The sequence below is a fragment of the Amaranthus tricolor genome, chromosome 2 (assembly GCF_026212465.1).
Source record: "Amaranthus tricolor cultivar Red isolate AtriRed21 chromosome 2, ASM2621246v1, whole genome shotgun sequence".
Lineage (NCBI taxonomy): Eukaryota > Viridiplantae > Streptophyta > Magnoliopsida > Caryophyllales > Amaranthaceae > Amaranthus > Amaranthus tricolor.
In genome coordinates, this window is record NC_080048.1 from 40,285,703 (window position 1) to 40,300,086 (window position 14,384).

General features: G+C 31.4%; 2 protein-coding genes across 2 annotated transcripts; both read left to right on the forward strand.

The window, feature by feature from the left end:
- The first annotated feature begins 250 nt into the window (after positions 1-250).
- LOC130806076 (26S proteasome non-ATPase regulatory subunit 11 homolog) lies at positions 251-3,495 on the forward strand. Its single transcript, XM_057670999.1, has 2 exons — positions 251-486; positions 1,966-3,495. Exon 2 carries the CDS (start codon positions 1,971-1,973, stop codon positions 3,234-3,236), a length of 1,266 nt encoding a protein of 421 aa, XP_057526982.1. The 5' UTR covers positions 251-486; positions 1,966-1,970; the 3' UTR covers positions 3,237-3,495.
- Positions 3,496-5,190: 1,695 nt separating this feature from the next.
- On the forward strand, positions 5,191-6,516 carry LOC130805811 (F-box protein At3g07870-like). The gene is made up of 3 exons (XM_057670596.1): positions 5,191-6,129; positions 6,298-6,358; positions 6,440-6,516. Exons 1-3 carry the CDS (start codon positions 5,191-5,193, stop codon positions 6,514-6,516), a joined length of 1,077 nt encoding a protein of 358 aa, XP_057526579.1.
- The last annotated feature ends 7,868 nt before the right edge of the window (positions 6,517-14,384 follow it).

Genomic DNA, 14,384 nt, shown 5'->3' on the forward strand with positions numbered 1-14,384 from the left:
TAAGAGAACTCCTATTACACCCATGCATTTCACAAAACACCTACTACAATTTTTAGTAGTTATTTTGCTTCTTGAAATAGACATATAAACACTCAAGCACGTAGCATAATCTCCTACATCAAATAACCTAAATAACTATAGCACATAACATAAATACATAAAACAAATAACCTAAACACTTACAATACATAACGAAAATACCTACAACATATAACACTTTGTGATGAAAATAGATTCACGCAACATTTGAGGGGGAGAAACCCAAATTGATCAATCCTAGGCTCCTAGCCCACCTTCTACTAAAAAACACATTTACTTAGTTAACTAATTGTTACCAAAGTATCCCTATTCCCTTGCAAACAAATGTTTTTGGCTTAAATTCTAGGGATCTTAATTGAGAACGGTTCGCTAGTTAGATTCTTGAGCAAGAAAACCCGAAGAATCCGACTCGGACCCAACTCATACTCAGTTTCGTCCCAATTTCAGGTTTTTCTTCCATCTCGATCTTCTCGTTTAATTTCTATTTGCATTTTCTTCTGTAATCTTTCTCCATTTCTTCACATATAGATCAATAATTTCATCTTCTGCTTTTGTTTTCTGCCCTAATTTCACAATTCCTGTTGATTCATTGTGTATAGTTTTCTCGAGATTTGATTACTTGTAATTTAGGGTTCGACTTAAGCTAGCCAATCTTATTTAAAATTATGTCGAATTTTTAATCTTTGATAATTTGTTGGTTTTGTTATCTGATTAGTAGATTACAGAAGGTTATTTTTTAGAGATAATTACATTTCAGATGTATGATTTTAATCGTAAACACTGATTTCGATGTTGAATAAATCTGGTGTATTAGAATAGTCTTGATATAAGTGATGAATCTGGCTTGATAGTACATGATTTTGAGTGAGATCATTGCTTTTGTTTTACATGGTCAGTTTACCTAGTTTTGTGTCTTCTAGTATTGTCGCCTGTGGGGTGCTACAATTGCAATTACTGTTATGTTTTTATGTTCAATGAAAATTTTCTGAGTTTTCAGAGGCAAACTGGATGTATTGAGTCAATTTTAGGGAAATGATGCGATAGGTATCTTGATAGTTGCCCTTTTATGTGGGGAGTTAGCGATTTTATCACTAATTGAGAGCTCAAGTGTTTTGGTTTGAGTGTTCCAAAGCTGCTAACTGCTAGTTGTAGCTGATTATGAAGTTGAAGTTGAAGTTGTGAGAAATGAATGTGGGTTGGGAGTTAAAGTGGGGGTGATAAGAGTTGCTAGGAAAATTTATATTCTAGTACGAGGATTTAATAAACGTCGTGGAGTAAGAATAATGCACATATCATATCTTGGAATGGCAAAACTGGGAAATGACTTATAAAACACAAATAACTTCGGTAACCAGTTGTCCCAGGGGTTTTGCAACTCAAAAGTTCTTAGTTTTATTTGAATTTTAGAATGTGGTGCATACTTTTTGTGTGTCGCCTTGCTTAATACTATAGCAATGTTCTTCGTGGTGCGAGGTTTAATGTGTTGCCAATAGAATGGAGTTTTGTACATTGCCAAGTACAAGTTCTCTAGTCATTTGTGACTTTTGGCTCAAGCATTTTTATCCCTAGATATTGGGACATGGGGGACAGTGCTGATTGTTAAGTATATATGGTGAATGATAACTTAAAAAAATATAATTCATATGGTTATGAAGATTTTTTTTGGAAATCTGAATTAAGTTAGACCTTTATCTGTCTTAGCTGTTGTGGTTATGGTTTCCCTTAATTTTATCATCTAGCCCACCTCGAATCAACTTCCATGCAGTGAACATCAGAAATATGTGCATGTGATGGCTCTTGCACACTGCACCAGAGAGCTAGAGTGTTTAGTGTACAAAATTCTGTTGTCTATAAAATTTGTACAGATTTTACAGGTTTGTACTTGTGTTTCCTAATAGTATGCTGGTTTTTCTTGGTCATACATAGATATAATGGACACTGCTCTTCCAGCAACCACAGAGTCCCTTACGCTGGCTATGGAAGCGAGCAGTGCTGAGGAGTCTATTTCCATCTTGCAGAGAGTGCTCGCTGATCCATCTTCTTCACCTGATACCTTGCGGATCAAAGAACAGGCAATTTCAAATCTCACTGATCTTCTCAAGCAAGAAAATAAAGCGGAGGACCTTCGAATCCTTCTGACACAATTGAGATCCTACTTCTCCATGATACCTAAAGCTAAAACTGCGAAAATTGTCCGTGGAATTATCGATGCAGTGGCTAAAATACCAAATACAACTGAACTCCAGATCTCCCTTTGCAAGGAAATGGTGCAGTGGACTCGTGATGAGAAGAGAACTTTTCTTCGCCAACGTGTTGAGGCAAGACTAGCGGCTTTGTTGGTTGAGATCAAGGAGTACTCTGAAGCATTATCTCTCCTTTCGGGTCTGATTAAGGAGGTTAGAAGGCTTGATGATAAACTTCTTTTGGTGGACATTGAGTTGCTGGAAAGCAAGCTTCATTTCTCTCTGAGAAACCTTCCTAAAGCCAAGGCTTCTCTTACTGCAGCTAGAACAGCCGCCAATGCCATTTACGTGCCTCCAGCCCAGCAGGGGACCATAGACTTACAGAGTGGGATACTCCATGCCGAGGAAAAAGATTATAAAACTGCTTATAGTTACTTCTACGAAGCTTTTGAGGCCTTCAATACTCTCGAGGATCCCAGAGCAGTATACAGTCTGAAATACATGCTCTTGTGTAAAGTCATGGTGAATCAAGCTGATGATGTTGCTGGGATAATATCTTCCAAAGCAGGCTTGCAGTACTTGGGCCCTGATCTTGATGCAATGAAAGCTATAGCCGATGCTTATTCGAAGCGTTCTCTAAAACTCTTTGAGGCTTCATTGGAGAACTTCAAGGCTCAACTAGAAGAAGATCCAATTGTTCATAGGCACCTATCATCTTTATATGACACTTTGTTGGAGCAAAACCTTTGCAGATTGATTGAGCCATTTTCAAGTGTTGAGATTGCCCACATTGCTGAATTGATTGAACTTCCGGTTGATCACGTTGAGAGGAAACTATCTCAGATGATTTTGGACAAAAAATTCGCAGGGACTCTCGACCAGGGTGCAGGATGCCTGATCATCTTTGATGATTTGAAGACGGATGCGATCTATGAAGCTACACTCGAAACCATTTCAAATGTTTCGAAGGTTGTCGACAGTCTTTTTATCAGATCTGCTAAGATTATGGCCTAAGGGTACGTTTTGTACATCAATATATGCCTGTCTTTGCTCATGAGTTAAAAGCTCCTGTTTCTGTTGAGTTTTAGATATACTCAGTTTGGATATTCTCCGTTCAAGTTTATTTTTATTCATTGCTAGCATTCGATTCGTAGTTTATCAATATCATTTGAACATCTGTGTTTGTGGCGGCTCTGAATCTCTGGTGGTGAAACTTGACAATTGCATTCTACTCGATTTTCTTTTATAAACCGTCTGGCTGTTTAGGTTTAGATGGAAACTTGTTAATATCAGTACTAGTTAGTTATATAACTAAGCTTCTCAAGGCTATCAAGCCAACCCTCTTTGCAGCCTATTACTCCACGCCTGCGCCTGTCTGCCCTCCATTGCTTCGTTTTAGTGTTCGACACAGGGTTGCGCTCCATTACCGCAACTAATGTTCCTATACAAGTTCGTGTGTTCTACACAGGCTCCTCTACTCGCTTGCTTTGGTTAATGAAATCATTTACTAACTGAATTTTGTTATTATCTGAGAATCATGGGTTTCTGTGGTGGTCGTGTGATTTCTCTTTCAACCTTGTGATGGGATTTCATTACCCATCTATAAAAATGATTAATTTCTTCTTTTCTTATCTCTACAAATTCTAAAAAAAATAATTAAGCTTATTTAATTTTTTCTAAGTTCAATTAAATCAGTTTAAATTAATTGAATATTCTTACAAGTATAGTTCAATACAATATAAAATATAGTTTAATTTAGTTTTAATTGACCAAACTTACTATAATACTCCTATGATTTACTAGGGTTTGACATAGCTGGTTAACAAATTCTCAAATGATACGGTCTCACGGTGACACTATTTTTGTTTGACAGACTCAATGTACCTTTATTGTTTTTACAGTGTCATTTAGCTTATTACTGTAAAATAGTTACTTATACTTTTAAAGATCACCTTCTATAGTCATAAAGTGATCACTTACAATCTTAAACTGATCAATAAGTGAAATAAATAATAAGATATATAACTCTTCTCATAGTAAAATGATCTTCATACAAGACTTGTTAAATCTTTGATTTACGCTCATTTTAGTCTGACCAACCATTGAAAAAAAGAAAATAAGTTTTACTAAAAATCAATAGACAACAACACGAATAAATAGAGAATCATTATTTTATCACAAATTCTTGTAATCTCTAATTGAGGTGGCTTATAAACGAAAATATAAATTAAGTTATTTCGTAGACATTAACAATATTATAAGTAGACATTTAAGATAACTACCGTCTACCGCACATTAACCTATCTTATAAAAAAAATTAAATTAAATTTGATGCACCCTATTTTTGTACGGACTATGTCCACACAAGAACTAATCATAGCCTTGAACGCATATTCAATGATTTATGGCCAAGATTAACTCTGATTTAAACCAAATATGGAATTCTCTTCCCTAATTTTCTCTCATCTCCTCACTTTTTCTTACTTTATTTATAATATTTAGAGCGATTTTAGGAGTACTAATCTTTATTTAGTAATAATAAAGTGTAAAAATATACTTAACAAAATCGGAAAATATTTTTTTCTTTATTTTTAATCATTAATTTTAAAAACTATAATTTTTTCATGATATTCTATATATATATATATATATATTTGCAAATATGGAATACAAATATGTCATTTTATTTTCACAATTCTCTCATATAATGGAATTATCCTCCCCACCACCAAATCTACCATGTCACATCTTAATTGATATCTTAGCAAGAGTTTCATTAAAAACCCTAATCAATTGTAGGGTTGTTTGTAAATCATGGAAATCATTGATTTCAGATCTTTATTTCTTTAAATTGTATAATCATTACACGCCCACATGTTTGATCCTTCAATTGGAGGGTAACACCTTTAAAAATTTCAATAAAACATCATTCGTTGATAAAGATGTTGATTCTTATATTCTAAGATCAATGTCTCTTTTATCCGATGTTGATAATCCCAATTCAAATTATAATAATTCGGGTTTTATTCTACCCGATTTTGGATTCAAGATTGGAAATAGTTGTAATGGGTTGATTTGTTTAACAAAGATTCAAATTTGTAATCAGAGTTTGATTTGGAATCCTATAATCCGTGAATTTGTCATACTTCCAAAGCCCACAACCGCAACCACAGATAGAAATGTGATTATGGGTTTCGGTTATTGTAAACGCACCGATAGATATAAAGTGGTTCGAATTTTTCGTAAGCTTATAGATTATTGTCATAAAAAACGAGCTGAAATATACGAGTTAGGTGTTGGATTACAATGGAGAGAAATTGGGGATGTACCATTTAATATTCCTTCGTCAAATCGTGGTTTTTTCTTTAATAATTCAATTCATTGGTTGTTATTGGAGTGCAGCAACAATAACAATAACAAAAACAATAAAATCGATAATTTCGATCTCATTGGTGGATTTGATTTCGTAGAGGAGATATTTATAACAATCTCGCCACCACCCATTTTTAAATCCGATAAGATGAACGAGTATTATTGGTCGAATTTAGGTGTCATTGGAAACCGTTTTTCAATATGTGCTACCGATGCAGTGAGGTTTAGACCCGATATTCAAGTATGGGTCATGGAGCAATATGGAAAATCGGATTCATGGTCGATTCGATACTCTATTCGAGACCCTTTCAAGGATTGGTGTAATCCTTACAAATGGATTCAAGTTATAAATTATCTTAAGGATAGAAAGATTTATATGATGTGTTCACATGGTTATGTTGTTGCTTATAATGCCATTGATCGAAAGTATGTGGATTATACGAAGGAATTGACATTTGATAGCATTGCTCATGTTCCTAGCCTTATATCCTTGAAAGATATTTTGAATCAACGTAATGGAACGGGATCATTGGAAGTAAGATACATGTAGAACAAGAAATAGAAAAATAAACGGAGGGAATCGAAGGAACAGCGAGAATCGAATCATCGATCTTTCATTGAGAAAGTGATACATGCTCCAACTTGATTTTCATAGATTGAATAAGATTATATAGAGTATGTGATTTGTTTTTGTTCTGTTTAGATGATGGTTAATTGTGGGGGTGTAGACAAGTTTTCGGTTTACTTTATGTGTTCTTACCAATGTGAGAGTTTTTAAATTGTAGTATTGCAAATTGAAGAAAACGTACGGATTGAGTATACATTTTAGAGACTATGAGTTGTAGACGATGGACGTATGGAGATTAAATCAAAACTCACAAGTTCAAGTGAATTGGGTTTTATCATCAACTGCCAACAATAAAAGTGAAAGATCGATTCATTTCACAGAAGATATTATGTACTTAAGATTAAGATCAATCGAACATCACTTAAATAATAAGGTTGTATAGAACTAGTCTTTAGACCCGTATGAATGGGTGACAATTTTAATAACATTTCAATAGTGAAATGTCGTTGTTGTTATTCTCTAGTATTTTGGCAATCAATCATCAAATCTTTGTTGATTAGGGTAAAAAACTGAAAAATCTGTTTCATGAAAATTTGGAGATAATAGAAATTTAGATTAAGACTTGAAATGTTGCTATTTGGTGATATTTTTATTAAAAATTTATGATATGACTTTTAATTAATCATTGTATGCTATTGTTAATGTTTGACCATCTTTTGTTGTTTGTGGCACTTGAAATGTACGTCTCATATAAGCTGTTACTTTCTTGTATCAGTAGCAAATCTACATGATTTTTTACGAACTAGGTCGAGAGAGGCAGCGTGAATAAAATTTAAGATTTTATTTCGATAAAATAGTACATATTTCAATTGACATGATATTTAATTTACACTAATTCAAGAGTAAAGACTCAAATGTGTCACCTTAATGTTTATTTAACTGTCTTTTTAATTTTTAATCTAGCATTTGGGTTGAATTGGGTTTTTGCTTAAGTGTCGAAACTAGGTTTTGAAATAAAAAACAGGGTTAATCTAGGCTAGTTCAGGCTAAATAAGTTTGATCCATTTTGGTCATTTTCTAGTAAATAGGCTAAATTAAATTATGATACGATTTGTCAATCAAAACACATTAAGGAGACTTTTAAAGTCATTTATAATTTGATTAGGTAGAATGTGGTTATTCAAGCCAATTTGGCAAGACCTTAGGTGCCTTCAACATTTTTAGATAATCAATGCATTTTGAGACACAAACAATTATAATACTCATATTTGATGTAGGTAAGATACCATTTGAAATGAGCATTATCCAAAAACACAAATAAAATAACTGCGTTTGTCTTTAAGAGATTACAATATTTATGCTCGACCCATCAAATAGAGTACTAATTAATCCTAAAAAAACAAAAAGACATTCTAGAAGGAAATTGCATGATACGAATCAATGAACAATATCCCTAAATAGCTGATGATAATGACAACAACATAAGCATGATTATCCCTATTTGGCAAATCCCACTTTCATCTATATTGGGCATAGTAAGCCATTACTCAATCAAAAGCTATAACTAGATAAAACTTCATAATATATTATAAATTCTATTACGCTTCGTTATATAAGATTTTTTCACGCCAAAAGGATAGATGCACGTGCCCTCTCATTCTTAAGGCTAAATATTTTGTTTAAAATAAATGGGTATATATATATATATATATATATATATATATATATATATATATATAAAATACTTTTACTCTCAAATGCTTGAACAACTATTATATGTTCATATATGTCTGAGTTGGTAAGCAAAAGTTAATTTTGTATTCACTATTATCCCATTACCTTGAAGAAGATAATATTTTAAATTAGATAATGTAATGATAGATTATCATTATCAATTTATAGAAAAGGCAATTTACTTTTTCATTGGACAAAATCTTACGATAATTGCTTCACTTGGAGGCTACATATTCATTTGCGGTTATATTTTATATTAATTTTTTTTATTTAGAAATTTCTGTATTAGACGGTCTCATAGTAAAACTTTTTCTATTTGTTTGAAGTCGTCATATCAAAAAATGGTCTCATACAAGACAAGAGTAACCCTTTTTTATTTTGTTAGATGGAAATGTGAGGAATAAAAAGGGTTAGAAGACCTTACTTGAGAAAAACGATGCTTAATAATTTTATTTTAAGAAAATAGGATTTAAAAGTTATAGTTAGAAAAATGGTAGTATGTTGGTTACTCACAAAACGATAGCATGGTAGTCTTAATTTCAACAATAAAACTCTATAATAACAATTGAGACTTCAAATTGATATGTTGTTTGACAAGTGTTTTGAGTTGTTCTTGTGTTCAATTTAAAAGGTCTATTTTATTTTTTATGTAAATAGCTTTATATACATGGATAGATTGAGAAATACTATTATCTTATACTTCATATATAGATTTTAATTCAAAACTATTGTGAAATGAGAAAAAAATATTTAACAATTTAAATAAAAATAAATCAAATTATTATTCATGTCACTCAAATCAATTAAATTTAGAAATATGGAAAGGCAGCACAAAGTAGTTAAGACGACCATAATTAGGCGCCTTTGTCGGTGTGGTGGCTGGTAAAGGAATCCCACAATCCACAACGCAAACAATTAGTCAATCACTCGGTGGAAGCAGTCGAAGTAAATTCAATAATTTAATAATATAATAAAATTTAAATTTAATTTGATTTTATAAAATGAATTTTACAATTATGCAAAATTAATTTGGATATAAAACATAATTATAAATCAACTTAAAAGATGATCCGAATGAACACCTTTATCCTAATGGAAAATTAGAGAGTCAATACCCTTGTTGCTCATCTTTTAGACTATTTGATTTATGGTTGGGGAGGGTGAAAATTGTCGATTATTATGATAAAAAAAATCATCTTTCAGTGAGACGATCTCAAAATAAAAAGTCTAATTTCTCATAATTTGTATTAATTGGACTATTAAATCATATATGTGCCGAACTGAGACATGATAAGTGTGATACCTAAACCACCCCAAACAACACGTGAACAACTCAACACAACACCTATAATTGTTTATTAGATATGATAAATTGCAACCATAACTTTGCCTATAGCTACAATTTCAACGCAATTCCTTGGAACATAAAAATGTGTGTTGGCAACAATATGAGTTTATCCCTAATTAGTGGGGCAATAAGTTTTGGAATAAGCATCATATGTGACTATGACTTGTAGTAAAACTTGGGGAGGATGTTCAATCAAGTTGAGATCATTTTATTCAACAAACCATCATAAATAGGGCAATTCTCATGTCCATAAATTGGATATGGACTTTGTCTTATTCAAAACAACAAGCCATAACTTAATGAATTATATATTCTAGATATGCATCTCATGACTCATACCATGCATGGTTCTAGTACAAAGGACAAATTATCACTTGTACTATTAGTTACTTCAATTATGCAATAAATATATGCCTTTTAACATTAATTAATGTTGGAAAAGTAAAAATAATATACAAAGATAATAGAGGTCCATACCTTTTATGCACATAAATTTATTATTGTTTTATTCTTATGCTATAAAGTATCATATTGGGTTTAACGAGCCTTTTCAATCTTAATAGTTGATTATTAACCTAATACCGTACCTAAAGGCTTTAAAAGAGAAATAGTAGGTTCGAGCTCAAATGTTTACCAATGATCTTCTTCTTAAAAAACAGACCGAATTAACATCCGACGAATTATTAAACTGGTTTAAAAATAGATGGATTTAAATTCATATAAACTGTTACATGTAAGAACGATTAATTGGAAAAGCGAGTCAACTTTTCTAGTTCAGGTTAAAGTTAGATTATTTGACCTACATTTTAAGGTTTTTTTTTAATTGGCTTAATTTTGAGTTATCAGTCAAAAGTTTTGAGTCTTAACTTACACATTATGATAAATTATAAAGCTAATTTCGGATCAAATTAAATTTTAATAGGTATAGGTCAATGATAGTCTCAAGCACTAAGCAAGTAGTAGGTCTAAAAGACCCACCACTAACAACTTGCAATAACAAGACAAAAAAGGTAAACAAACACCCATTTAAAAAGCTACCATTCTCTTTTTTTCCATTCCACTACTCTTTCTATTCTTCCAATAAACATTCAACTAATTACAAACAAAAAACACCCTAATTCATATAACCTAAAACAATTTTCCCTACACAAAAAAACCATCCAACAAAAAATGTTGCAAAACATTATTACCAAAAGAAAGTCTCCAAAGGTTGTTGATGAAGCCATGTTTAGTAACCTTACCTTAGATGCTTCTAATGTGCCTATTTACGTCCACCATGAAAGTTCTCGCCACGGTTGGCATGGTTTTGCAGTTATCTCGACCTTATTTCGTATTCCCTTTTCGATTCTTTCGTGTTTCTCACAACGCCATCATGGAAATGCTAGGGATGCTATATGGGTTACAGGAGAGATGGTTAGAACTTCAGAGATTGATCATCTTATGATTAGTGAAAGTATGCGTTATGCAATTTTGATGTAGGTTTAACACATGATTAATCTTTTTATTTGTTAATTAATGATCGATACTTAATGAGATGTGATTAGGTTTTATCGAGTTGATTGCTAGAAATTCCAAGATAAGAAATGATTAGAAATGAGCTCTCATGTAGCTGACTCTAATTTTTCGAAATTAATACTTTTGCATCATTGTGGAGTCACACCATCCCTTTGCATTTCTTATATGACATCGAAAATGTTCTCACTTTGATTTGTTAAACGTAAAAATACAAAGGAACAAATGATCTTGAGTATCTTATATTTACAAAGGAATATGAAGAAACAATTAGTGGTTGTGGCTTTATAGGCTTACTATTCACTTCTATGACAAGGGTACAATTCGCATCGATCATTTATAAGGAATAATCCCTTTACTGCGGCCTTATATGGAATATAAAAAGAGAGGAGGAATATTTACATTGTTACATGTAAAATTTGTTAATGGGTGTATTTAGTTTGTAAATTCTTTGGTTATATTGGAAAATACTATGACGTTAATCTTGATTTTGCATTGTGATCTTGGAAAATTGGGAATAGCTAGTTATGTACTTATGTTAACAAGATTTTCTAGTGTAAACTTTGTAAAGTAAATCAAGACTTTTACATAGCTAGATAGCATTCATGCTTTAAGTGAGAATTCAATATACAATTGAGAGAATATTTTATTTCGAACATAATCTGGGGCATCAATCATTTGGTACGTTGAGTTGATTTATTAATATGGTATCAGAATTAAGCCAATGTGATAAGAATTCACGAATTTAAATCTTACGCATCTCTAATTTGAAATGGAATATTTCATAGGGTATAAAGAGAACATGTAATGCATTCACATTTTTAGCCCAAAAGGGTCTCATGCAAGGAGTGTCATGGACATAGTCATGGTCATCAACCCAGCATCCCGCACAAAGTCAGGGTCTGAGGGGAGAGGGGCGTGTTAGAGTATAAAATTTAACATGGGCTTTCAATTATCGGCTTAAGCTTTTGATTGAATTGATTTCTTAACATGATATCAGAAGCTAATGAAACAAGAGATCACAGATTCGAATCTCACCCACTCTCATTTAAAGTGGAATATTTCAAGCCGAGTATGATGAGTACATGTGCTGCATTTCTAGCTCAAAGGGCACTCGGGTGAGAAGAGATATTATAACATAAAATATTACCTGTTATTTCAATCATCAATTTAAACTTTTGATTGAATTGACCGGTAAATTTATTTCTTTCATAAAAATTGTAAAATTATATGTCATTAGAGATTTTTGAATACGTTCAACACCAGCATAATTATTAGGTTAATCACCAAGAAGAAATGGTTTATCATCTCAAAAAAAAAAAAAAGAAGAAATGGTTTAATATCAGCAAGTTGAGTGAAAAGTTAGTCCAATCTCTCACATTCAACAATGAAAATGCGCAATGACGTTAATTTATGAGACTATGACAGGTAGCATCTATAAATGCTCTTTAGGGTGTTTAAATGCTACTATAAATCGGTATTAAATAATATGAACGATTAATTGAAATTAAATTTTGAAAATGTTTAATCATCTTATTTTCTTTGCAAACCTCATCATAATATATTACCGGACACTTGAAAATGTGATATGAAAAATTTTGAACAGTAATTTTACGAGCAATGTTTCATTAATTCATTACCATGTCAATGTTATATTGACATCATAAAAATTTATATTACAAATCATTTTTATTACCACTATTTAGTTATCAACAACAGAGATCAATAGGCATTAATTATTATTATTTGACGAATACAAAATTTATAATTTTTGTCTTTTTTCATAGTATGAGAGCCTTACTTTCTATTTCAAGCATACTTTGAGCAATAACTCCTCTTAACTTATTATTGATCATTTTTTTGACATAAATATTGACTTTCAAGAAAAGCTTTAACTTGCTCGTGAGAAGTTATTTCCCTGTGAAAATATCATTTATATTTTCTTCTATTCTAAGGACGTTGATTTTACAAGAGAAGTATAATTACTACTTTTCCATGAAAATGAACATTAAGCTAGTACAAGTATATTCTTTTGTTCGTTTGATTTAACATTAAAGAGAAAAGTGAAGTGTTTTCAAGAAAAAATGGATATTTGATAATAAATAAAAAGAAAGGTTAAATTGTATGTATACATTATTAAAAGAGAGATAGAATATATAAATAAGATAAGAAAGTGGCGGTCCATTTTCGAAAATAGAAATGATGCATTAGAAATAAAACAAACTAAAATAACAAATGAAGCAAAATGATAAAACTAGGGGTGTATAGATGCACTAAACAAATATAAACTGAATCGAATTAAATTGAAATCTAATTGGTTATATATATATATATAGAGAGAGAAAGACAACACTCCACAACTAGATTTATTAATTGGTTAGGATAACGTGTGGGTCAAAAATTTAATGGGCTGGATTGAGGCGGGACGAGCGACAATTTTAAATGCGCATGGTTCAGTCAAAGTCCGTTTATACTTGACCGCCCGCCGCGTTTAAAAAATGTGCATTTTATAATATTTAGTTCGACTTTGTAGTTTGTTGGGTTGATTCACCAACATATATAATAATGTCATATGGAAAAAAAAATGAGAATATTTTATAGCAAACAAGCTCAATAATAATCCAACCCGACTTAACCCAACTCTTTACATAAAAGCCCAACAATAATCAACATAAAAATATAGCAAAAAAAATTGTGAATATGAATCAAAGAAAATAATAAAAGTATTAACCAAAATAAAAATATATCAAAATCAAAAAAGCGAAATAAAATGAAAAGTAATCCAATTTATGCGAGGGGATATAGGGAGTATCATGGTAAAAACTTTATTTGATTAAGTTTAGGTAGTAGCATCATCAATCACATCAAATTTTGACTTGCCATTTACCATTTTCAAATGAAAACATGTTGAGTGGAAGTAAAAGCTTCTTGCACAAATCATAATTAAGATAAGGAAGCTTCAAAGATATTAGTACTTCAAAATACTTTGCTATTTCATTATATTTTACAAAAGTATTAAATATGTCAAAAGAAAATATAATAATTTAATTAGAGAATAAAAATTATTATCAGGCTGAAATTAACTATGACCCACCTTAAAAAATAGTGAGAATGTTACAGTCACAACAAATTCACGAATGACATAATTAAGATGCTCAAATACCCTGTGGTCTTGGCAATCTTAAATCCCTCATCTAAGAATCTTTTAGTAACGTTAAATTTGAATTTTCAATCCTTTCTCATTTAAAGTTTTGACTTTATTTGTAGATATTAGATTGAGAATATTTTCTTTCAAATCACAAGGACAACATTGATCCACATGATAAAGGAGAAAGTAAGATCCTATGTAGTGTTTATTAGTTACTCACATACTCTAATCCAAGATATGGAAGAACAAATTCTTTAAGCATTATTTCATGCATTTGGCTTAGAAAGCCTTTGGAATTTGTTCTGCACATATCTTTTCCTGCATCAAGAACCAATGTCTTGCTTTCTAACAAGTTTTTCTCAAAAGTGCCTATTATATGCTATTTAAGTATAGCAAAGGTTGTCATTCTTAGATTATACATTTGGGAGAATCTAACCTCGAATATGTTTAGGTCATAATTTAGAGCATTTAATTAAAAAT

What these genes read in the sequence shown, in the direction of transcription:
- LOC130806076 (XM_057670999.1), top strand. Translation starts at nt 1,971, where the DNA reads ATGGACACTGCTCTTCCAGCAACCACAGAGTCCCTTACGCTGGCTATG.
- LOC130805811 (XM_057670596.1), top strand. Translation starts at nt 5,191, where the DNA reads ATGTCTCTTTTATCCGATGTTGATAATCCCAATTCAAATTATAATAAT. An exon ending in ATGGAACGGGATCATTGGAA is followed by an intron (nt 6,130 to 6,297) that starts GTAAGATACATG and finishes TGTTCTGTTTAG; the next exon opens with ATGATGGTTAATTGTGGGGG. An exon ending in CTTTATGTGTTCTTACCAAT is followed by an intron (nt 6,359 to 6,439) that starts GTGAGAGTTTTT and finishes TATGAGTTGTAG; the next exon opens with ACGATGGACGTATGGAGATT.